This window comes from Perissodus microlepis, chromosome 15 (genome assembly GCF_051167445.1).
Source record: "Perissodus microlepis isolate ML-2025 ecotype Zambia chromosome 15, ASM5116744v1, whole genome shotgun sequence".
NCBI lineage: Eukaryota > Metazoa > Chordata > Actinopteri > Cichliformes > Cichlidae > Perissodus > Perissodus microlepis.
In genome coordinates this window covers 13,067,237-13,090,257 of record NC_140475.1, presented here as the reverse complement: position 1 = coordinate 13,090,257, position 23,021 = coordinate 13,067,237, and the positions used below count along the sequence as shown (strand labels likewise).

Genomic DNA, 23,021 nt, shown 5'->3' with positions numbered 1-23,021 from the left:
ATTGAATTGACGTAATGTTGTAAAGAAGAGCGGGCTAAAATTCCTCCCCAGCGATGTGAGAGAATGACGTACTGACAGTCATACAGTAAATGATGACTTCAAGTTATAACTTCTAAAGGTGGTTAGCTAAAAGAATCTTGGTGCGCACTAAGTTTTTCAGAGGATTGTGAAAACTGTCCTGTGGAAACTGTTTTTCACATGACTTTATAACACTACTGTGTATATTTAAGAGATTCTGACTACATACCATTTTCTTTGGGGTTGGGCAGATAGGTTGAAAAAGAGAGTGCGTGTTTGCGTGTTTGCGTGAGTGAGTATGTGTAATAGTTTGTGTGCATCCTTCCCGGATGACAGGCCCCTCTGTTGGTCATTATTACAGTCTGGCTTAGTAATCAAGAGGAAGACAAAACAATGTGAAAAGGCTTTTGATACAGGCAGGTGTGGCTCCTGGGGGTCTGACACTTCCTTGCTTGTACAACTGTCTATCTAAAGATGTCAGTGTCTGTAAGCACCCCCCTTGTTTTCCCACTCAATGCTTCGAGTGAAATTTAATGCAGCAACTGCTTCTTCTTTCTTTCCTTTTTTTTTTTAGAGCAGAAACAAATGCTGTGGCTATTTTACAGTAATAGTTGGACCTTAAAGAGAGTCAAAACGTTTCCTAAGTATTAGTAATGGTGATAAAGAGGCATGATACAACTGAAGAGTGATAAAAAGTACACCTCATTTCAGACAAAATACTCAGGAAGGACTTTGAGGGGTCAACCACAATGCTTTGGTTCTCAGAGCAGCATGTTAGTTTCCATTATCAACCATCAGGTTACTGTAAACTCATGTGATGCTGTATGGAAGCTTGTGCAGTAAAATAAACAGTGAATCGAATTTTTTAAAACCCCCAAAAAACTGTTTTTACAGAGAACTAAGGATTGCTATATGCATGACAAGACTGGCATGACATTCTGATGCCAGTTAGGATAAGAACAGACAGACACCTATAATTTCTACTATCCAGCCTGTTAAGAACATCTTTTGTGGGTCAGCTGAGTACAGTGATACATTTTTTCTTCCTGTTCTCCTCATCTCTGTGGGTGGCTTTGTCAGGATCTGAAAAGACATCTGTTGTGAAGTGCAGTAGCATTCCTGGCCCTGAAACCACGATAATAACCCTTGGCCTGTCAACAGGAGATCATCCAGCAATTGAAGGGAGATGGCTGGACTGGGTGGGTGGTGGCTGTGGTGCAGCGCTGTCAGGTTTTGTTTTGTTTTTTTCAGATTAACAAATGAAATGGATCAGAGGAAAGAAAAAAAGATGGAGAAAGACGGCGTGCATCAGTGTATTTCTAATTTAATAAAATAAACCCAAGTCATTCATTGCGTTCACATTGCTACCACCGCCATGTAGATGTAGCTTAACTTGCCTCAATCAACTGTCAAAGACCGGATGAAATGCACGTGAGAGTAAATGTTTCCTCAACCACAAGCTGTCGAGAGTATAGGGTATTTCGAGGTAAAGGAAATCACTTAAAGTAACATGAAATGGATGGGGAGGCTGTCATGGCTGACACGCTGATAACACCACAGTAAGGCAGGGTGACATAGGTCAGAGTAGGGGACAGTGACAGCAAGATAGCTGTGATAAAATTCTAAATATTTCTCCTTGAGTCAGCCGTAAAACTTCTGAAAAAAAGCCAGAGGTGGAGGCTCTGTTGAACAATTGAGGGGTAATGGGTTATAAAATGGGCTTAGTCTTAGCCATCTCTGCCAAAGTGCATTGTCCTCATTCTTGCGGGAGGTGACAAGGAAGGAGTGGTCACCTTTGGTTCTCCTGCGAGACATAACCCAAGGCAGATTGCAGATTCGGGCATGGAAATTATAGAGCAACCCATGCCATTAATGGAGCCTTCCCCCACAGGTATTCTTGGCTTGTGTTAAAGCAGGTTTATAATCATAAAATAGTTGTTACATGTACCGCAGGAGATTTAATCAATTCGATGATTAAAGAGAAAAATTCTCAAAATGTGAAAAAATGGGTAGATGCTGTGGTCTATTTTGGTTGAATTAACCCTTTCAGCACAAAAAGCTGAACGTATCTAATGTGCAAAGCAAAATTTAGAGCTGGTGCTATTTCATGTAAGGGCAATGCAAAGGCAGAACGATCCAAGTTTTCCCAGCAGGGTGCAAATTGAAACCTGCTGCTCATTGTGAGCTAGCTAAGAGCTAATGCCTGTACAGTTGGCACACGGACTTCTGTTTGGCAAAGCCAAATTCATGCAAATTATGAAAGTAAAACATTTGCTTCACTTTCTGCCTGAAAGCACTTTTAATCCCAGTCTGCTCAGCGTTTATTGTGATACTATAAATCTAAGGGTGGCTGTTCTTTAGCAAAATACTCATTGCCCTGGTTTGGGTTCATGACGTGTCTACTTTCACTTCCTACAGCACATCCTAAACCGGTTAAAGTCAGTCAGTGATCTTGTTATTGTTAGTCTACTTGTATGCAGCTTACATTTCATTACACTTCCTGCTCACTGACTTCATTCTAAGAATGCCATCTCAATTATCAGATGATCTAAACCAAGTTATAACCAGCTACATGGGCATATGTACAACCATACTCAAAAACCTCCACACGTACGTGTAAGTTAGTCTCCAGGGCCTGTACACAACTCAGACTAGAAGTCCATGCTGTCATTATGAGAATTACTCACACATACCTATGAGTAATAGACATAGTGTAGAGAAGGTCCAGATAAAGAGGCATTAGAGAGGAAGAGGAGGCGGAGAGGAGAGCTGAATAGAAGGTGATGAATGAGATGACTGAAGGCAAAGAAAGAGAACGAAAGAGTGAGAGACAGAAGTGGATTTTAAATTACATGGTGGCTCATGTCAGCAGTCCTAATTAGTAGCTTGGTCAGGTGTGGTGAGTGGGCAGGAAGCATGAAAAGGACAAAACACCACAAAAACAAAGAAGAGTCTACAAGCGCCAGAATCCACTTGACATATGCCAGTGCATTATGAACCTCCCCAAATTGAAAGTGAATGTGACCAGTGTAGATGTTTAATGTGCCGTGTGGAATTAAGTTTACAGATAGGTGTACGCCGTGACGGTTCAGAGCGTGGCGCGTGTCTAGCGCGTGGGTGACGAGAAAGAAAATTCTGACAGTTCCTGAGCTGGCTGGAAGCCGGCCAAATCAAATGTTGTGTTTGGAGAGAAGTCAAGAAGAGGAGGGAGCGGAGGTGGAGGTGAAAACAGGGCTGTAGATCTCAATCTTACCTGGGCATTAACAAATTCTGGACCTCCCCCCCAGTGAAGTAGTGTGTAGTAGCCGATTACAAATCTACATGCACCAGAACACACCCTCAAGAGTTTTCCATTTATTTGTCTTTATCGCAGCTTATAAAGATTTCTAAGGTGTGACACTGCTTCTTGTTGCACCAGCTTGCATTTTAATTTCGAATAAGATGTGCATGCACAATATAACCCAGAAACTGCCGTTGTGTATTTGTTTTCAGGATTCTCATTAGAAGTACATATTTCATCATTCTTAGTATTACAGTGACATAATACCATAACAAGAATTTTGATTAATCTCATGGGTTTGTGTATCTAAAGCTCTGAATCAATATGAATGAGTCAACCAAGCAAAGCAGACATATTTCTACTTACAGCTGTTTATTTGGTGATTTTTAATTTATTGGTATGTAATAAAAATCATCTTGGTGCATTTATTGTGTATGTTTTTTTAACTGATGATCTCATTTAGCTACACAACCTACAGAACAATTGCTTCGTTTAAAAGACAGACGAAGTTTTACAGGTTGTTAAATCTCTATGTTGCTGTAACATTCTTCATGTAAGATATCCTTATTACACGATTACGTGGATTTCGACTAATCTGACTAACTTTAAACCTACAATTTACAAATAAATGATCTAATTTCCTCTGCGCGTCCTTGACTCTCTAACACAACACAGGTATGCCGTCTTCCAATCCACAACAGACCGAAAATGAAGATGCATTTGTTTGATCCGGACATAGCTGTGTGACAGCCTCCCTGGAGAAAGCCTCTTGCCTCGGGGCAAGAGTGTGACACACGCACACGCACACGCACATGCACATGCACATGCACACACACACAAACACGCTCCAAGGAGGAGTCATGGGGCAAAGGGGAGAGAGGGGGAGGGAGCATGAGAGGAAAGGGAGTGTATCTCTCTCTCTCTCTCTCTCTCTCTTACACTGTCAAACACACACACACGGTGTATGTGAGCAAGACTCACATACACTGACTGCTCGGTTGCGCAGTCAGTATACTGAGGTCTGCTCAGAGAGAGAGAGAGAGAGAGAGGAAGAGAAGACAAGAGGCAGAGAACAGCCACTGGTTGCTTCTAGACACTCAAGCTCAAGAAGGGCACAGACAGCCTGACCTATGTGTGGCTCCTCACAAGGCTTTAAAGTAAGTCTGCAACATCTGTCTCAGATCATCTTCGTAATTTTTACAGGAATAATTTCGATTGTTCTATATTTTCAGCATGTTTAAGAAGAGTTAAACGTTTTTGGCTCAACTTTTCTTTTCTGCATTACGACACTCTCCCACGAAGTGCAATCTCAAAGTGTGCTTTCTAGAGACAGCCCGTTACATGTCGCCCCCGAGCCACAGCTGTGTGCTCTTGACTCATGTCTTGATTTTTCAAAATATATTTTCTGCTGTGTCACTTGATTCAATGGTTTCGGAGTGAGCTGTCACACTTGTGACAGTCATTCCGAGTCAGCTGCGGTGACACTTCAGAGAAAAAAAATTAAGGTGTAACATCATATATAAATCTTGTCTCTTTGAACTTTTATTTGCATTTGAGAATACGTTGGCATTCTTTTGTTATTGCTGCATATATGCCACTGAGTACAGTTTCTACCACTAGTGCTGAAAACAACAAAAAGATGAGCGGTGGGCTTTCTGTCGCGGCTTACTGACTGTAGATTTATTTATACATAAATGTGGAGAATTTAGAATTTCTATTCCTTGCAGTCATTCCCTCAGGAGTGAAGTTTTGACTTGACTTTTTATCTCTCATCAGTAAGGAACATAAGTCACATGAGTGTTTACCATATATTAGCAAGAACCAGGCTTATCTACCACTATCTCAGAAGCAAACTGATGAGTTTACAAAGGAAGAAGTTCTCAGACAACACATCTGAGCGTTGCCTTTTAATCACGAGCCTGCCAGCCGCTTTTTCACTCTTCTTTATTTCAGTCTGGGAGCTGTATCTTTTGTCGCGGCTGAGTTGCCTGACAATCGCAATGTCGTGAGAAGGGAAAGAGTGAAAATAAGGGACAGAAAGAAAAGGAAACAGAGAGTAGAGTGGCACTTCTTTTCTTTGTTTCGACAATTAAGAGCAGTTGTTTAGGAAAGGGAGCCACTTCGGGGCTGGCAATCAATGAGCAGACGTACTGCTTTTGTGCTTTTGATCAGTTGGTGGTTTTTTTGTTTTTGTTTTTTTACATGTGTCTTCATATTATGGGGTTTTTGTGGACTGAAATCAGGCAGATCTCACTCTAGCAGCCCTTCTGTGGCTTTTTAATACGGTAAATAGTCAGTATAGAGTGTTAAGACCTGGCCAACAGCCAAGTCTCAGTCAGTTCGGAGGAAGTCTGGTTGATTCCCTGGTAGTGCGGGTTTCCTTGTGAAAGTGGTCCTGCTTCGGGGCTGACGTGCACAGGAACCTCTGTTATAGCCCCGGGGTTGTATTCTGAGTCACAGGATGTAAAGGACAGAGGGGGGCAAACTTGAAGGTTCCACTTTGAAGTTTGTTTGTCCGGTGTTGGCAGTAGACGGGAAGGTTAGTTTCTCTACAGCATCACAACTGCCTCCTTCTCTATATCACACTTCACAATCTGGGACCTACTTTTAGATTCATTCAAAACTCAACTCGATTCTGCATCTGCTGTTTTATGAAAGAAAGGTTTGCCTTCCACCCTGTATAACCAAAAATAGCGTTTAATAATAAAATCAGATATAGAATCATAGGGATTTAAGAGCATTTTTCTTTATTTTCCATAGGCCGCCTCTTCATGTACCTCAATCATGTTAACCTCAGAGAAGTCAGCTCAAACTGTGGGTGCCACTGCAGCAATGCCAGGAAAACACGATGTTGATATGACATCATGGAGCGAGGCAGACTTTGAGGAGAACTGCACTTACATCGTGAAGGACCAACCTCTGGAAGGCGAGTCCGAAAACAATTGCAAGACACGAGCTGAGAGATCGTTGCCCAGGAACCTGGCCCTGAAACGCTGCCACGACTCAGCAGAGGTACACAAGGCCTTCCGTGTTTGTTCTTTTACAAACAGGCAAGACATTAATGAAGACAAATAGTCCCAGTCCAAATATATCAAAGCAGCTATGTGATGTTTTTAGTAAATGACAATTCTTTGCGTCACTCCAACATCCTTCCATCCTCTCATCTATCCTCCAGTGGGAAGTACTTGACATATTGTTGTCTAATTTGAGCTTTTCCTCTCTGCTATGTGTATGTTGAAGCAAACACAGACACAATAGCCAAGCCTCTGGGCACTCAGCCTGAGGGCTCTATGATTAGTAGTTATCTTAGATTCCCATCCCTTTGTTCCAGCAGAAAATTACACCATTAGGCAAAAGCCCATAATATACATAATACCCTAAATGTTCTTCCAGGTAAAATATGTGTCATCTAGCATGGAGAATTATTTTCATCCTCTCATCTATAAATAAGTGAGTGGATAAGGAACTGACAATCATATAGTGTGGTAAATGCATGATAAAAGGTTAACCGCAAAGAACTAGTCATGAAAAGGAAACACTAAATTTCCTCTACAAAAAGTGTAGTGAAGGGAGATCAGAGGAAGTATCCCTGACATCTGCAGTAAAATACCTGCATTTACCACTTTGACCTTCTTATAAGAAATGTCTGGTTGACACTAAAGAACAGGATACATGACAGTAATCTGTGACACAAGGGCAAGTCAAATGATGCCTTTAGACAAAGTCATTGAATGCAAGGACAAAAATATCTGGATAAACTAAAGACAAAACTGTAGGCCTGAGTCTACAGTGTAAAGATGAAAGAGAAATACACTACCATCGCTTTAGGGCTTTGGCTTTTTGAACATGGAGCTCAAGGTGCTGGTTGGGGTGTGACCATGACACCTTATCCACTCTTCCCCACCCTGGAGGACTGAGACAGAGGACTGAGTTTCACACCTGGTAGTAGCAGAACAAGACTAGTAGTGAAATTTTAATATGGGAGAGAAACTAAAGATAACTTGGTCGATTGGCTTATTAAATATTAACATGTGAAGGAGAGAAAACATTCAGTCACAGCCTCTGAAAATCCTCTCAGCCTGTATATTATAAAATAAAGACAACCTGCTTAATTGCCTTTTTCCTTTTTTCCACATAAGTGTCTCCAGGGGACAAAAATATTCAGTGAATTGACCAGATTCTTTGGAGGCTGTATTCCAAAGAATCTCATCTATCTTAGGATGTTTTAACAACTAAACGTGCATTTAACTGCTTGCTCAGATCTTCAGTTTTATTAACTGACCTGCTGTTTGACGATTATGTGCTCTCTTTGTTTAACAGGTGCTTGGGGTGATGACTAAGGAGATCATTCCAAAGGGAACACGTTTTGGCCCTTTGGTGGGGGAGAGCTACACCAACGAAACTCTGCCGAAAGACGCCGACAGGAAGTACTTTTGGAGGGTAAGCAAGCCTCATGTGAGACTCTGCAAACTTAAATGTTAAATTCAACGATGTGCCTTTCAGAACTGTTCACATCCTGTATCTCTGACTGACTGGAGATGCCGCTTTGGCTATGTCGTGGCACAAGTTAGCAAATGTGGTCAACGTCTGACATCCTGTCAATGTATGAGTCAAATTTGTCAATGGTCTGGTGTTTTTAAATGCCATTTGACTTGATAGCTTTCAAAAGTGCATGCACCATATATGTCAGTGTGTTTGCCCATTCTGTGCGCTTCTGTCTGAGGTCTTTCTCTCTCTCTCTCTCTCTCTCTCTCTCTCTCTCACACACACACACACACGCACAAGCACACACAGCTGTTTGGTTTCAGTGACGCAGCGGTTCTCCTGTGTCTTCGCTTCTCACAGTAGTGGTATCACTGCCAGTAAATACACCATACACATGTCCGCACTTCTCCAAACTAACAAACTCTCACACTGACTAAGCAAGGAAGTGGCTTCAAGCCTGAGAACTGTTTATGTTACACATTCAGCAGCATCAGGGCATCTTCCATTGCACACATGCTCCTGAGTAATTCTATAGCATACACTCAGCAACCTTGACATCATGCAACTCCAACCAAAATTTTGCAACAGGCTGACAATTTGTTAATAATACAGCCATGACTCAAGCAACAGCACAGAAAGAACACTTTTGTACAATCGCAGAGGAAGGGAGGAGGTGAATAACTTCACCGTGAATGTAACAGGTGAGAGTAAGGAGTGGGTGAAACAGTATATCCAATACTACAATCCAGTCATACAGAGAAATTCTTTTTGAGTGTTCCCTTTGTAACTCATATTGTGTGCTGCAAAGACTTGCGCCTATCCAACATGAAAGAAATTACAGCATTTACCATAAAGGCACGAGGAAACTGTGACTTCATGGTTTCAGGTTCACTTCTAATAATCAAGTGAATTATTTCTGATCTCTTGTTCTGCTCACGCTATAGGTCTTCTCAGAGGGGCGCTTACACCACATTCTGGATGGGCTGAATGAAGAGCGGAGCAACTGGATGCGTTACGTCAATCCAGCATGCTCTGTGGAAGAGCAGAACCTGGTTGCATGCCAGAGTGGCTTGGACATCTTTTTCTACACCACCAAACGACTTCAGCCAGGCCAGGAGCTTCTGGTGTGGTACTGCTCTGAGTTTGCCCAGCGTTGTAACTACCCTCCACTGGGACAGCTGGCTATTGACAAAAATGGTGAGTGCGTGTGTTTTTGTTTGTGTTGTCAATTTAGGAATGCGCAAGGACCGAGTGCTGCTGAAGTCAACAGAAACTAACACGGTGCCCACGCATCGAGACGTATCTGGTTTGTTCTGTCATTGTGAAGTAAGGCCCCCAGTCAAAACGCCAGCCGACTGACACACTCTTTGTGTAGGTGTTTAAGAACTTACTCCGTCACACCCATAGCTCCTTTGTTGACGCAGAAGACAAAGGAGGATAGTGGAGACTTGAAAGCAGAGAAGAGCTGTCTCCAGGTGCAGCAGCAGTACTGGCGTAAGATGAGACCAATTTCAGGATTTTAAGCAATGTTTCAGTTTCCCTTTTAAACTCCCACATAGAAGGCTGCCGGCAGCTCATTCAGCCAGACAGCATTTGGCATTCATTCACAAACAGTAGGAATGTGCATGCTAGCAGAAAGACCACGCAGAAAAATACTAATTCAAACACAGTCACAAAAAGAGGCCGCTAGAGGTGCTGATGGCACTCTGGCACGACTCCCTTTATTTATTTGGTTCTTAAGGAGGAAGCGAGGTAGGAATTTCTCTACTGACTACTTGAACTTCCTGACAAGGTGACCTGCTGACAGATTGATATCTCACTCAGTGTTGGCTGTTTGTTTGCTGAGAGCTGGCCTCCCTGGAGTGGGGGCAGGGTAACCTGGGAGTGAACAAAAGATAAGAGATGTGCTGTTTGTGTGGGTTGTGGGTTAATTGTGTCTAAAAGTAGGTGAAATGTACATGCAAACCACTGTATTTGGTCTTCCTCTCTGTTGTCGGTTTGAGTCCCTTGCTTATTCTGTGGTAAAGTCAGTGAAGCAGTACCTTTTTACCTAGATGAAATGCAAATTTCAATCCAGATTTTCAATCCAATTTATAAAATCGTTTCTATCTGTTTGGGAGCTGTAGTTTATTTGTCACTTCCAAATGACAAGTTGTTTTTTGTCTCCTGTACACTGTGTATCCTGTCTGGCTTGTGACAGAAAATACACCTTCAACTGCCCAGCCCTCTAATGCAAATAGCACACTGTATCCACTGACTCTTGCTCTCTGTGCTATCTGTATCATGATCAGATCCCCATTGTTTCATTTCTGGTGTCCACTTTAACAGAGTGCAAAGGTCAGGGACATTCAAACAGTCGCATCTGATAAAAAAAAAAGTGCATCTCCTGAAGTTTAAAGTAAATTGTTTGGCTAGCGTAGGTACTTTTGAAAGCAAACGTGCATAGTGATTAAGAAAGAAAACATACAACACGCGATGTTACATAATGTTACATCTAGTCTATGTTAAGAAATGAGTTTCCTGTCTCTGATGATCTTTCTCTATTGCTTATCTGTCTAACAGAACAGAGTCCAGCGAAGAAGACAACAAGGAAACGAGGTCATACGGTCTCTGAAATCCTACAAGACGACCTCTCCAAATCCCCTTCTACCTGCATCAGACGTGTGGACAGTTTTTTGCCTCAGACAAATGTCTCAGCAGATTTTCCTTTATGTCCCAGTGTTGTCTACCCACCTCAGCCTATCTCCAAATCTATGCATGCTAATAGATATGCATTTCTACCACCTCTGCCATCCTGTAGCCCTCCAGCTGCCAAAAGGCCAGCACTAAGCATTCCTGTCCCCGCTAATGTCCACTTTGCCTTTCAGCACAGTCAAGGCCCTCCCGTAGCAAAGCCTTACCAAGATCCCTGTATGCCCGATATCGCTAATTCTACTCTAATGCACGGCCCCTATCTACTGCCCCACTACTCACTTGGCCTTCTACCTCATTCATATCCATTCTATCGTGAACGACTGAAACCTCACTTGGCAGTCTCACCCCATGTATCGCCCTTTCACAACTATGCACATTTTCAATTGCCTTTAACCAGTGGTTGCAAAGACTTGACACGTGCACTTTCTGATTCCAAACCAGACCTCTTTCTTTCACCAATCCGTGAGCACAGAGACAACAAGGACCTCATATCCAAAAGAAGAGCCTACCTCAGCATACCCTCACACGACCTCAGAGATTTCAAACACTCCCCTCCCACTAACGTTCACACAGACCTCGCTGTGCCTGCCACATCCACCGCCTCATCTATGGTCACTAAAATCCGTGACGCACAGTCGTCTCTCGCACCTGGAGGATGCTCGCCGCAAGAGGGAATGGCAGCCTCCTCAAACTGCCTCCCTTCCAATTTTACCTCTGCCACTCAAAGTGAAGCTGAGGATGCAATGGACCTAAGCAAGACAAAGCAAAGTGGGCAAACAATTGGCTACAAGACCCTGTCTTACCCTCTGATGAGGCAGAATGGAAAGATCCGATATGAATGCAACATCTGTGGAAAGGTCTTTGGGCAGCTGTCTAACCTTAAGGTTAGTTGCTCTTCAACACATTAAAGCAGTGTGAAAGAAAATGACAACCACCAGTTGAATACAGTGACCGGAGTATAGTATAATTGAATTAACCAGTTCCTCTGATTTCCTGAGTTTGATCGATAACAAATAAATTGTCATATCTCTGACATCTTCTCAGGTTCATCTGCGAGTACACAGCGGGGAGCGTCCCTTCAGGTGTCAGACCTGCAATAAGAACTTCACGCAGCTAGCACACTTGCAGAAACACTACCTGGTTCACACAGGAGAAAAGCCCCATGAATGCAAGGTAAGGCTGCAGCTGTCAGAAATTGCTGGAAAGCATTAGACGCCTTATATCACTCTCATAATAAATATGTCGGTGGACTAAAAGTTTGTACGTCAGAAACAAAACATCGAAACATCGCAGAGGTTATGTGACTAAGAACAAAATAAAGACTCATACAGAGACTCCCCTCTGCTGTGTTTGTACATAGGTGTGTCACAAGCGATTCAGCAGCACTAGTAACTTGAAGACCCACCAGCGGCTACACTCAGGTGAGAAGCCTTACCATTGCAAGCTCTGCCCTGCTCGCTTTACTCAGTTCATCCACCTCAAACTCCACAAGCGCCTCCACACTGGCGAGCGACCACACCGCTGTCCTCACTGCTCCTGTTCCTATCTCCATTACTGCAGCCTCCAAGTGCACCTCCAAGGCTTCTGCCCACTCTTGCCCTTGGCCTCACACAGATACTCGTCAGAGGAGCTATGTCGAGTTAACTCTGAGATTGAGAGGTTTGACATGAGTGAGGCGGCAGAGGAGCTTGAAGCCATGGCTGCAGAGGTTGATATGGACAAGGGGAATGTTACCGACCTAATACAGAAGATTGAGACCCGTGTCTCGGGCCACCGGGATGCTGACAGAGGGGAGTCTGAGAGAACCAACTACAAATCAGCAAAAGAGCGCTCGGGTGTTAAGCTGCATCACAGCAGTCCTGTACCTCTTCATTCAGCCAGCATCAAGCTGGAGTCAAGCTGCATATCAGAGCCCTAAGACAGCCCTGCTAATCCATCCATATAATCCTTACAGGTCAACTCAGCAGCTGTCTGTTACTGCCCTATTTGAAGTAAAGCCTTATCTCAATCATGGATTTCCTAGCCTATACTCTACGTAGACCACAGCATGTGAAAAATCGAGACTTAACCAGCCTGGCCTGGAAAAAGTGACTTTTTTTTATTAAATGTATAGATCTTTGTTAATTTATTCAATTACTTTTAATCTAAAATGTACAAAAAAACAACACATTTTTTGATATTTTGATTTTTATATCTCTGGAATGTCTTGATGGAACAACTACACATGTGATTATGCATTAAAAATAACAAAGATGTTTGCTTTAAAATGTGTTTTTTAGCGTGAGACTGAATGTTTCTGTTTGTGTATGTATGCGTAATTGTGTCCCGTGATTCAAGTAACTATTACTGTACAAGCATGACTTCATAATGTAAGTGGGTTAAGCACTGAAATGACAGCAAAAAGAAACCTCAACTTGCCTTCTGGGTGAGTATACAGTGCTGAATCGGAGTTGCAGATAAACATCCTGTTATGAGTCTTGGGATACTCACAACCAGTAAATACCAACCCGTCATCATGGAAGGGAAAAAAACACACACACACACACACACACACACACACACACAAAATTGAACAAGATTATCTTCATGATCAATATCCTGTGAATAATTTTATACACGTATATCTATATTTGAGTTTTGGTATTAGGCAGTTGTCAGACATTTCACCCACAATGTATGACTCCACAGTTTTAGTAAGACATATAAATAAATTAAAACTCAAACAAAGAGAACAAAACAGACTTAAGATGACTACTTTTATTCACAATGAATGCTGATTCGTATAGCGCAGGCTTGTGAATAAAACTGCAACCATATCTCTATATTAACAGAGCTATACTTGCTATACTCAAGAATTATTACAGGATTTTCTATCCAGTATCCTTCTGTGGTTCTTTTACTACAACCTAAAATAGTGTAGTTGTGGAAAAGGTTAAAAAAAGTGCCAATTTATGCGAGTGATGATGAGGTAATGGGGCTCTTGTAAACTGCTCTGGAGCTTTTTCTCCATTTATGAAAGTAAATTAAAGAAGTGGTGGGTCAAGTAGGTGTCATTAATGGCTTTCAAAATGACACAATCGTGACACAGTCCTTGAAATATGGGGCGTAGAACTACTGTAAGTGGTGCATGAACTATTAAAGAAAGACTCCAGCTGTTGTCATGACCTTCAATTAATTGAAATTAAATCTTCCTTTTTATTCAGTGTTTATTATTTAAAACTTGATTTTACCAGGAAGCCCCATTAGATTAAAACCTGTTGGGGGGGTTTTCAAAAAAAAAAATTGTTAAAACAAAAATAACATGAATGCACATAAAGTAGAAAATAAATAAATTAATAAATAAAGCAAGTCAGAGTCAACAAGTAACACAAGTCCTGCTTATGAATAGCAACTGCAGTCTTCTTCCACAGAAGTCGTTATCTTAGGGCTAAACATTCAGATTTATTGTACTCTTAAGGTTAAGTCATGATCAAGTGCCAAAATAGAAAACACTATTCGGCCTAGACAGCGTTAACACACATAATATGGGAGCTTTTTCTGCTTTTGGCCCCTTGAAACCCGATTATAAAGGACACAGAGATGTGCACCGGTGTGATGTGGGGGATGAACTTTATTTATTGTTCTAAAGTCGGGCATGGCAGACAAAAAACGCACCAGAACCACAGCTGTAAACAGCGCTCACCGTGACCTGCGACCTCCACATGCGAGGAAATTCACGCTCAGATCAGTCTGCCGTCTATCACCAGTCTACCAAGTAAGATGCAGCACCGCCGTTACAAAAGATTTGAAGAAATAGACCGTGATGCAGAAGAGGTTTCCACGGTGGAGGGAGGAGAGGCTCACTTAACTGATGCACCTTTAAACCGTGCTGTGACGTCAGACATTTTGACAGGGGGCAGGCAGCGGGAGAAGAAGAAGAAGAGGAGGAGGAGGAGAGCGGATGTACCAAGCGGGGGCCAAAGGATGCCCAGGATAATGTCATCGGTGTGTCCTCCTTCACACCTATCCGCATCATGATAAACGCCGCAGGAGCGGTCGCCCGCAGGATACCGTCGGCGGCGCGGCGGAGCGGGTGTTGGATAGCGTGGTGCCAGGCGGTCCTGCTCGCCGTGTCGGGGCTGGTTATTGTGGCCGAACGGAGCGCTCGTAAGTGGGGATTCCAAGCGCTAGCGGGCTGCTAGCTTGCTTGCCGTGTTGAAACTCAACCTCGTGGAAAATAGATGTTGGGCTTTCTTTTTCTTTTCGTTTTGCCGTAATGTGATTGAAAATGATGCTACGTGCTGGAGCCGTCTCAGCTGCGGCCGTACTTCACGTTAGAAGAAGCACATTTGGGAGATGCTATGGCACAGCCGTTAGTAATGAACGGGAAAACATAGCTGAATTCCGTGTGCACTGCAATCCAATATCGGCGTTGGTTAGTCCACCTTTGTTGGCCAAACTGGGCCCCCCGAGACCTCCTGTGATCGTAAAACAGGATAACACAGCCTATTAGTTATTGAATTTAACTAGTGACTTTAATTAAGTGTTACTAAATTGCCGTCGCTGATCAATATTCGCATAATGCCCAACTTTTAAATTATAATTCTCCACCATACACCTCCCCCAAAATATGATTGAACATAATAAACACTTGTTTTTCCCAAGTCATTTTTTGCACATCTAGGATCTGTATTGAAAACAAGGTGCAGCACAGCGTTATGATTTCCTGACTGTGCAGATCAATGGGGCAAGGTCAGGACACCAGGAGGATACCTGGATGTGTACAGAGTGTGACTTTGTCTTCAGAAAGTATACCATTACCAGACGATAAAAATACTGTGCCTGAGCTTCACACTTTAGACATTCTGCCATAATTAAAAATTTAAAAAGTGAATGCGTGCATAAATGAATGGCTATTTAGATTATCAGTAGAGTGGCACATTGATAAAGCTGTACCAGTGAAGCTAAGAAACAGCTAATGGCTGTTTTAAAGTGGTGTGGAATGACTCTGGTGTCTTTTCTGTGAGCTTGCGCCATCCCATTAGAAGATATCATTGTGCATCTGGGTGTTTGTTCTTTATCTGTGTGTGTTTGTGTGTCAGTGATCTACTGTATAGGGTTTTACCTTTGGAATGAGGAGACACAGTGGGCAGGCCTCACACTTGGCCTCTTTCTACCGGGGACAGCAGTTCAGCTGCTAAGTGTGAAGTGGTACTATGATGATGGTGATGACAGGCGATGCTACCTCTCTGTTATACACATCCTGCACTTGGGCATCTTCAAAAGGTAAGCTCGTTTTTTCCATTCGATGTGCTTTACGTAGATACATTACAAAAGCAGACTATGTTGTTAGAATGTAATAATTTTTCGTTTTTGTTAAAGTACAGGGCAAAAAAAAAAAATTCACATCACTCTGAAACCTTACTGAGTCGGTTATATTTTATGCCTCCTCTGGTTTTTGTCTCCATCTTCTGGCAGGTTGTGGGACTGCATGAGGTCTGTGCTGCGCATGCAGGGCTCAGTGGCTGATTTGGGAGCTGCTGTTATGCAGCAGGCAGATGTTGCTGCCCTTTGGCTGCTGGAAGCCCTTGTCCTCACGCTGCCTCAGAGCCTGCTGCAGGCGTACATCGTGGTGTCTACTGATGTGGGCATCGCATCACCAGGTAATTTTGTGTTCAGTTGAATCACGGGATCCGTGTGATGTTTATGGCCTGTAACTTGTTATATTACATTTTTTTTATGCATGTTTTATCTACAGTGGCGTATTGCTGTGGCTTGTGTGTGCTGTCTATTGCGTGGGCCCTGGTGCTGTACAGCCGAGCCTGCTGTCTGATAAGGCCAGGCCACCTGGCCATGCCTCCAGCAGCCCTGCTGTGCCAGCTGGTGTGGAGGGCATGCATGCTGGGTGCCAGGGTGACCTGCCTCACATTCTTTGCCAGGGTTTTTAATTGGTGGGTTTGTGGAGTAGCAGGTGAGCACTGAGAAGCGAGTTTTATTTTGTTAAGACACTTGAAAGCCGGAGAAAGTGTACAGTTATATTAAACTAGTACATTACATTAAAGGGTACAGGAGACTCAATGACTAGTACACGCACAGATTTCCATGTATTTTATGACTTTGAGCTTAAAAAAAACCATTTTCTATTAACTCACATTTAACCACTGAGTTATGTAATTATCCTCAGAGCACTGTGACATGTCCTCTTGATCCAGTTTTCTGTTTCGCCTCTGCATCAGCGTTGCACACTGTATATGGATCCTGTGTTGCACTTGTAGACCTTCTATTCTATTTTTATGTTGACCTTCAGGTTTTCACTGGCTCACGGCCTCCTTTTGGCTGGTATCACAGCAACCAGACATCTGCACCGGTCCCTGGTGTTGGCGTGCTTTTAATGGCGTCATGGGGCTCATCCACGTCTTCCTCTTCCTCAACGTCAAAGATGGACCCTCGCGCTTCCGCATGGCCAGTTTTTATGCAGTACGGCACGAGTTAAAGTTATTATTCTTCAACTTTTCTTTTTTTTTCTGTTTTCATTATGTTGTTTTGTGCAGCTTTGTCTCATCTGCCTACTCACAGGGCAGCAGGGACAAACAGATATAGATACATAAGTTTGCAATGTCATCCTCACCTCTGTGTGCTAAGCCCACAGTGACGTAAAGCTGTCTACAGATGACTGATGGTGCGACCTTCTCTCCTTCTTCAGTTCATGCTTGTAGAGAACGCCACTCTGCTGCTGGCCGCCTCTGACTTCCTGAGCGAAGCATCATGGGACAGCATGACCCTTCCCACCACTGTGCTGTGTGGCTTTCTCCTCGGTGAGTCATTTGTTTCTAGAGAATTTGCTGTTTGTATTGGGACATTAGTCATAGTTAGAATAATGTCACACTGTTTATTAGTTTCTGTCATACCTAAGTGATAAATCCCCCCGTGTTTATTCACAAATTCTTAGAGGTATTGTTGTACAACAAACATAGCTACCGATATGCTGCCCTACTTGCAATACTCTTTATTTGTGAGATTTTACTGTGCAGGATATTGCAAATCTCTTTATCTGAATACGTAAGAGTGGAGATGGGATCGTAAGATGGCAAAAAATAAGTGAAACCTTGAATTTTTTGTGTGAGGTTGATATGCACATAGAATTAATATAGTAACAGCCAGAGTGGCTGTTGTGATCTCTGCTGCAGCCTAACTCTGTGATTCAGACTGTGTAGTCAGCTAATTGCTTGTGAAAGGCCAAAACATACCTGGGCCACTAAAATCAATATTTCCTATTCCTTTGCTTCTTAGGTGCTACCTCTCTTGTCCTATACTACCGGTTCCTGCACCCCAAGTCCACAGAGATCTCCCAGGGAACAAACCACAACCACATGGGCAGTACATGCATAGAACAAGGGGAGTCCTCCTTCTCTCTCGGGGACAAAAGTTTGCCAGCTCATTCTATTCAAAACCATGGCAGCTTCTCCCTCTCAGGTGTTGCTGGTTCTCTGCTGGAGCATCCAGGGAACTGCGGGGGCAGGCCTAACAGCTCCTGTCCGTGTTACCACCACCACTGGCTCTTGATCCGCCTTGCTCTGAAAACAGGAGATCTTGGTAAAATCAACAGGGCGTATGGGGCTGGGGGAGCAGCGGCCGTACTAGACATAGAGGAGTACAACCAAGAATTTAAAAGTAACGAGGGCATCACAATTACAGCTGGAGGAAGCTGTGAGGGTGTCTCCACCTCCGAGTCTCAGGGGAAAGGTCTGGCACCCCTCTCGGACTGTAAAGACGAGTTCCAGAGTGTAAGCGAACCCACGTCGACTGAACAACCGGAAGAAGACGACAGTCTGGAGATGGAGAGCCCGATGGAGTCGCCCACATCGGATTTCAAACGCAGCTCACCAGAGGGTAAATCAATGTTTGGAGACAGCCCAGAGCCCTATTTCTGCCCTACAGAATCAAATTCAACCTTATACTTCAGCGCCGATCCCCAATCTCCAAGCAGCGCCAGTAATCCCCGTTTGGACCGGGACCTTGGGGCTCTGGAGCAAGGCGTTCGCCTCAACTCAATCCCTAGTGATCCAGCCCTTCACAGAGATGTCCGTGGACTCATGGGCCGGGTTGGACCACGATGTATTTCCACCCCTAAATTGGACTCAGGAGTGTTAGACTCCCCTTCCAGTGTCCCTCATCTTAAAGGTCCAAGAAAGCAGCTCATATTGTCCCGAAGGGATGAGGATGAAAACTTTTAGCTTACATGTGACAGAATCAGGGAAGAAGTAAAAACGTATCCAACATTAAAGGAGTACACCAGCTTTTAAAGGGAGTGCTTTTTCAGCAGTCCAGCATTGTAGAATTAGAAAGCTGGCAGTAATTTCTCCTTTTGTCTATACACATATATTTAGTACACTGTGGGGCGTATGCAACAATTGTGGAATAATCCTCTCAAAGCATAAACGATTTTTCTACAAAAGCATTCCTTTGCCCAAAAGCCAGACACAGAGTAAAGCCTTCAGTAGAGCTCATTTACCACAAAGGTTGTGTGTAGAGCTCAGACACACCTTCTGCCTGATGTTCAGCTGGCATTTTCATTCTTTTGGTGACAGTGAACTTAAGCCTCAAGAATAATAACAATTATACTGTGCAACAAAATAAAACACCGGTCGGTCAAGACCGAAACTACGTAATAAGGAAGTAGGCATTAGTTGTATCAATAAACATCATCAACTTCATGACCTTAAAAAAGGGGATGATCTCTTTAATACGCACTAAAACTGCTGTTACTCATGTCAGTTGCCAGCAGCTATGAAAATAGAGAAACTAATCCTGTATCTTTCAATGGCCGGAGTGTCTGACCTCTGAATCATAACCATCTCACTATAAGCCAGAGCCTTTTGGCTTCCTAAAAGCACAAATATCTACTGTATCATATGTCTGTTGCTGTGATGCTGTGGGGGTTTTTTTCTTCTTCTTTTTTTTTTATCAAAAAAACAAAACAAAACAAAAAACTGAACCTATCTGAGAATCAAAGTGTATCTTTTGTATGATGTTAACAGGTATCGCTTTGAGCAGGGCTGGTGTGTCGGCCTAGGGAAACTGTTTGATGTGTTGATTTACATGTTGACCATGTAATTGCGGAACTGTTTTTGCAATTTACGTTTTGTTGGAAATGAAACAATGTCTCAGGCACTAACGTCTCAAAGCTTTCATATGTTCTGCAACAAAGTGAAAAGATGCTTATGAGATATTTGTGGTGATTTTTTTTTTTTTTTTTTTTTGTATGTGCTCTTGATTACTATTGGCAGGGGCCAAATGTACTTTGCCCCTTATTGTGTTCTGTAACAGGATTAAAGTCCACTAACAAAGCAGTGAAATTATGCTGGGTTTTCTCTCATGCCCAGGTGACTGCCTATATGACATTTTGAACTGTGAAGTGTAAAGCCACTGGTGGCTCTGAATAAGCAATAAATACAGTACATGTTTAGGTGAGTGGAGTGAAGATGTGTCGAGTGTTTTATTTTTTTGAGCAAAGTACGGTCATGTGCAGTCTTGACCCAACCATCACTTAGTATTTATTGAAACATGCAAACATCCATGGAAATATAGTAGATAAAGTGGGGAAAGAACTCGTTTTTTTACAGTTCTAATCGCCTTTGAAGTTAACATTTGAGATGGCCAGCTATCTTAGGCAAGCTTTCTTGGAATTTAGGCTCCTGAAGGAGACTTCAGAAATAATTCTCCGGGCTTCTTGAAGGACATTCAAAGCTCTTCTTTGGATGTTGGCTGCTTTTTGTTCCGTTTTATGTCAAGATGATCCCACACTGCTAGTGTTTTATTGTGTTTTTTTCTGTCCGGTTATGCTTTTATTGCACTGAAAGTGTGTTTGAGATCATTGTCATGCTGAAAAATAAAGCTCTTGCCAATCAGATGCTTTCTAGGATTGCATAGTAAATCATTATCAGTATTTTTCTGTGTTCAAAATTCTTTTGACAGGATCTCCAACACCACTGAGTAAAATACAGCCCGAAATCATGACAGAACCGCCACCATGTTTTACAAATGGCTGTAGACACTGTAGGCTGTAGGCTTCAAGTAAGTAATTCTTTATTTAAAAAGCCATCCCTTGACACAGCTGTTTAGCTAATTATAGGCCAATCACCAACCTTCCTTTTATCTCAAAAGTTCTTGACTCAACGAACTGAAAGGAATGGTTTATTTGAAGAGTTTCAGGCAGGTTTCAGAATGCATCACAGTACAAAAACAGCATTAGTGAAGGTAACAAAAGATCTTATGGTCCCTGACAGTGGACCTCATCTTTGTGCTTGTCCTGGTAGATCTCAGTGCTGCATTCGATACGGTTGACCTTAATATTTTATTACAGTGATTAGAGCATGCTTTAGGTATTAAAGTGGTTAGAATCATATCTATCTAATAGTCTCCAATTTGTTCATGTAAATGGAGAGTCATCTTTACACAATGACGTATATGTTTCTGTAGGCAGTATCACTAGAAGGCATAGCATATGTTTTTACTTCTATGCATATGATAGCCAACTTTATCTATCCACGAAGCCAGATAACACGCATAGATTACTTAAACTGCAGGAATGTCTTAAAGACATAAATACCTGGATGACCTTGAATTTCCTGTTCCTATATTCAGATAACACTGAGGTTATTGAACTCAGCCCTAAAACGCTTTGAAATATGATACGTAACATGATGCTTACTCTAGATGGCATTACGTTTTATTGCTTCTTTTATTGTTTCTTTTATTGTTGCAATTTTAATGTGTTTGTCTGAAAGAGTTGTGTTTTGTAAAGAGACATCAAATCTCAATGGGCATACCTGTATAAATAAAGGTTAAAAAAACAAAAAGAAAAAACCCAAAACATTGGCCTCAAGTAACACTGAGGACTCGGAGTCACTGTTGACCAGAATTTCCATTTGCTCAGTATCTCTAGAACTAGAACCATCCTGTCTCAGACTGATGCTGAAAAACTAGTTCATGCATTTATTACTTCTACGCTGGGCTACTGTAATTCATTATTTTTCAGGATGACCTAAAAAATCATCAAAAAGCCTTCAGTTGATTGAAAATGCTGTAGCAATAGTAATGCAAGGGACTTGAGAGAGAGAGAGAGAGAGAGAGAGCATATTTCTCTCATACTGACTTCTTTTCATTGGCTCTCTGTCAAAATCCAGAATCGAACTCAAACTCCTTCTTATCACATACAAGACCTTGTATAATCAGGTCCCATTTTATCTTAAAGACCACACAGCACTTTGCGCTCAGACTCCTGGTTTACTTGTGGTTAAAAGTAGAATGGGGGCAGAACGCAAAGGCACTGCCTCCAGCTTCCAGTCTCCTCGTCTGTGGGACCAGCTCCAGTTTGGATTCGGGAGAAAGACACTCTCTACTTTTAAGATTTGGCTTATAACTTTCCTTTTTGATCAAGCATATAGTTAGGGCTGGATCAGGTGATCCTGAATCCTCCCTTAGTTGTGCTGCAATAGGTCTCAGCTGCAGGGGCTTGACATAATGCATGATGAGTGTTTCTTCTTCACTCACCCTTTTTTCACTCACTATGTGTTTATACACCACTCTGCATGTAATCAATAGTTATTATTAATCTCTGGCTCCATTCCACAGCATGTCTTTTTCATAATTACAGGCACTTTACTTTACAATATAAAGTGCCTTGAGGCAACTGAACTGAACTGAACTGAATTGTAGATGGATCCGCTGAAGGGCCCGATTCATCTCTTAAGTCCTGTGTTGAATTCCGTCCCACCTCTTAAGGGCATAACATTCAGATACACTTCATCTGCTGGAGATTCTTTTGTCCTCTATTTGTCCTCAGATTTATTTAAGAACATACTGCACATAAATCAAGATGTGCCAAAGCCAACACTAATAGGGCTTTGGGAATCATGTTGTTGCTGCAAAAATACAATTTTGTCCACTACGTTGTCTTTGCCTTTTTTTCTTTTTTTTCTTTTTTTTAGATTTTAACTAAAGAAACTAAAGGAGCAAATTACGCAGGCTGCTAGTAACAAAGTCCCAAAAGATACAATTTAAACTTGGTTCTTTGCTTAGTTTTCTGTTATCTACATTCCTCTGAAAACAGTTTGATAATGAAAATGAGTGAAAAACTTTAAAAGACCTTCAGAGAACACGGAAAAACTATTGCTCAAGAGTTGGGAGTTCGCCTTGTAATCGGAAGATTGCTGGTTCAAGCCCCGGCTTGGACAGTCTCACCCGTTGCCTACTGGTGGTGGTCCGGTGGCACCAGTGTCCGGCAGCCTCGCCTGTGTCAGTGCGCCCCAGGGTGGCTGTGGCTACAATGTAGTTTGCCATCACCAGTGTGTGAATGTGTGTGTGAATGGGTGGATGACTGGTTGTGTAAAGCGCTTTGGGGTCCTTAGGGACTAGTAAAGCGCTATACAAATACAGGCCATTTACCATTTACTAAATGATGCAAGAAAATATGGCTCCTTGGAAGCAAAATACAAAGAAAACAGGGATAGCTCAAGACTTTTGCAAAACATTTTATGCCAATTCTGCATGCAGCTGTAAAAGT

At 42.5% G+C, this 23,021-nt stretch overlaps 2 protein-coding genes across 4 annotated transcripts; both read left to right on the top strand.

The window, feature by feature from the left end:
• Positions 1-4,318: 4,318 nt before the first annotated feature.
• prdm1c (PR domain containing 1c, with ZNF domain) lies at positions 4,319-12,749 on the top strand. 2 transcript variants are annotated; one of them, XM_084953515.1, is made up of 8 exons: positions 4,319-4,455; positions 6,059-6,310; positions 7,619-7,738; positions 8,728-8,980; positions 10,346-11,361; positions 11,522-11,650; positions 11,838-11,898; positions 12,038-12,245. In XM_084953515.1, the coding sequence occupies exons 1-8, from the start codon at positions 4,429-4,431 to the stop codon at positions 12,145-12,147; spliced, it is 1,968 nt and encodes a 655-aa protein (XP_084809641.1). In that variant the 5' UTR covers positions 4,319-4,428; the 3' UTR covers positions 12,148-12,245. The 2 variants fall into 2 exon arrangements, with proteins under 2 accessions (XP_084809641.1, XP_084809640.1); XM_084953514.1 differs by having other exon boundaries at positions 11,838-12,749.
• Positions 12,750-14,276: 1,527 nt separating this feature from the next.
• xkr5a (XK related 5a) lies at positions 14,277-19,937 on the top strand. 2 transcript variants are annotated; one of them, XM_084953516.1, is made up of 7 exons: positions 14,277-14,623; positions 15,559-15,742; positions 15,935-16,119; positions 16,215-16,427; positions 16,764-16,933; positions 17,160-17,271; positions 17,747-19,937. In XM_084953516.1, exons 1-7 carry the CDS (start codon positions 14,491-14,493, stop codon positions 18,688-18,690), a joined length of 1,941 nt encoding a protein of 646 aa, XP_084809642.1. In that variant the 5' UTR covers positions 14,277-14,490; the 3' UTR covers positions 18,691-19,937. The 2 variants fall into 2 exon arrangements, with proteins under 2 accessions (XP_084809642.1, XP_084809643.1); XM_084953517.1 differs by lacking the exon at positions 16,215-16,427 and having other exon boundaries at positions 14,279-14,623.
• Positions 19,938-23,021: the final 3,084 nt, after the last annotated feature.

Bases quoted from the DNA above. Each gene is read 5' to 3' on its own strand.
- xkr5a (XM_084953516.1), top strand. From the start codon at position 14,491: ATGATAAACGCCGCAGGAGCGGTCGCCCGCAGGATACCGTCGGCGGCG. The intron at 14,624-15,558 runs GTAAGTGGGGAT...TTTGTGTGTCAG, and splicing joins TGTGGCCGAACGGAGCGCTC to TGATCTACTGTATAGGGTTT. The intron at 16,934-17,159 runs GTACGGCACGAG...CTCCTTCTTCAG, and splicing joins GCATGGCCAGTTTTTATGCA to TTCATGCTTGTAGAGAACGC.
- prdm1c (XM_084953514.1), top strand. From the start codon at position 4,429: ATGTGTGGCTCCTCACAAGGCTTTAAA. The intron at 4,456-6,058 runs GTAAGTCTGCAA...TATTTTCCATAG, and splicing joins GCTCCTCACAAGGCTTTAAA to GCCGCCTCTTCATGTACCTC. The intron at 6,311-7,618 runs GTACACAAGGCC...TTTGTTTAACAG, and splicing joins GCTGCCACGACTCAGCAGAG to GTGCTTGGGGTGATGACTAA.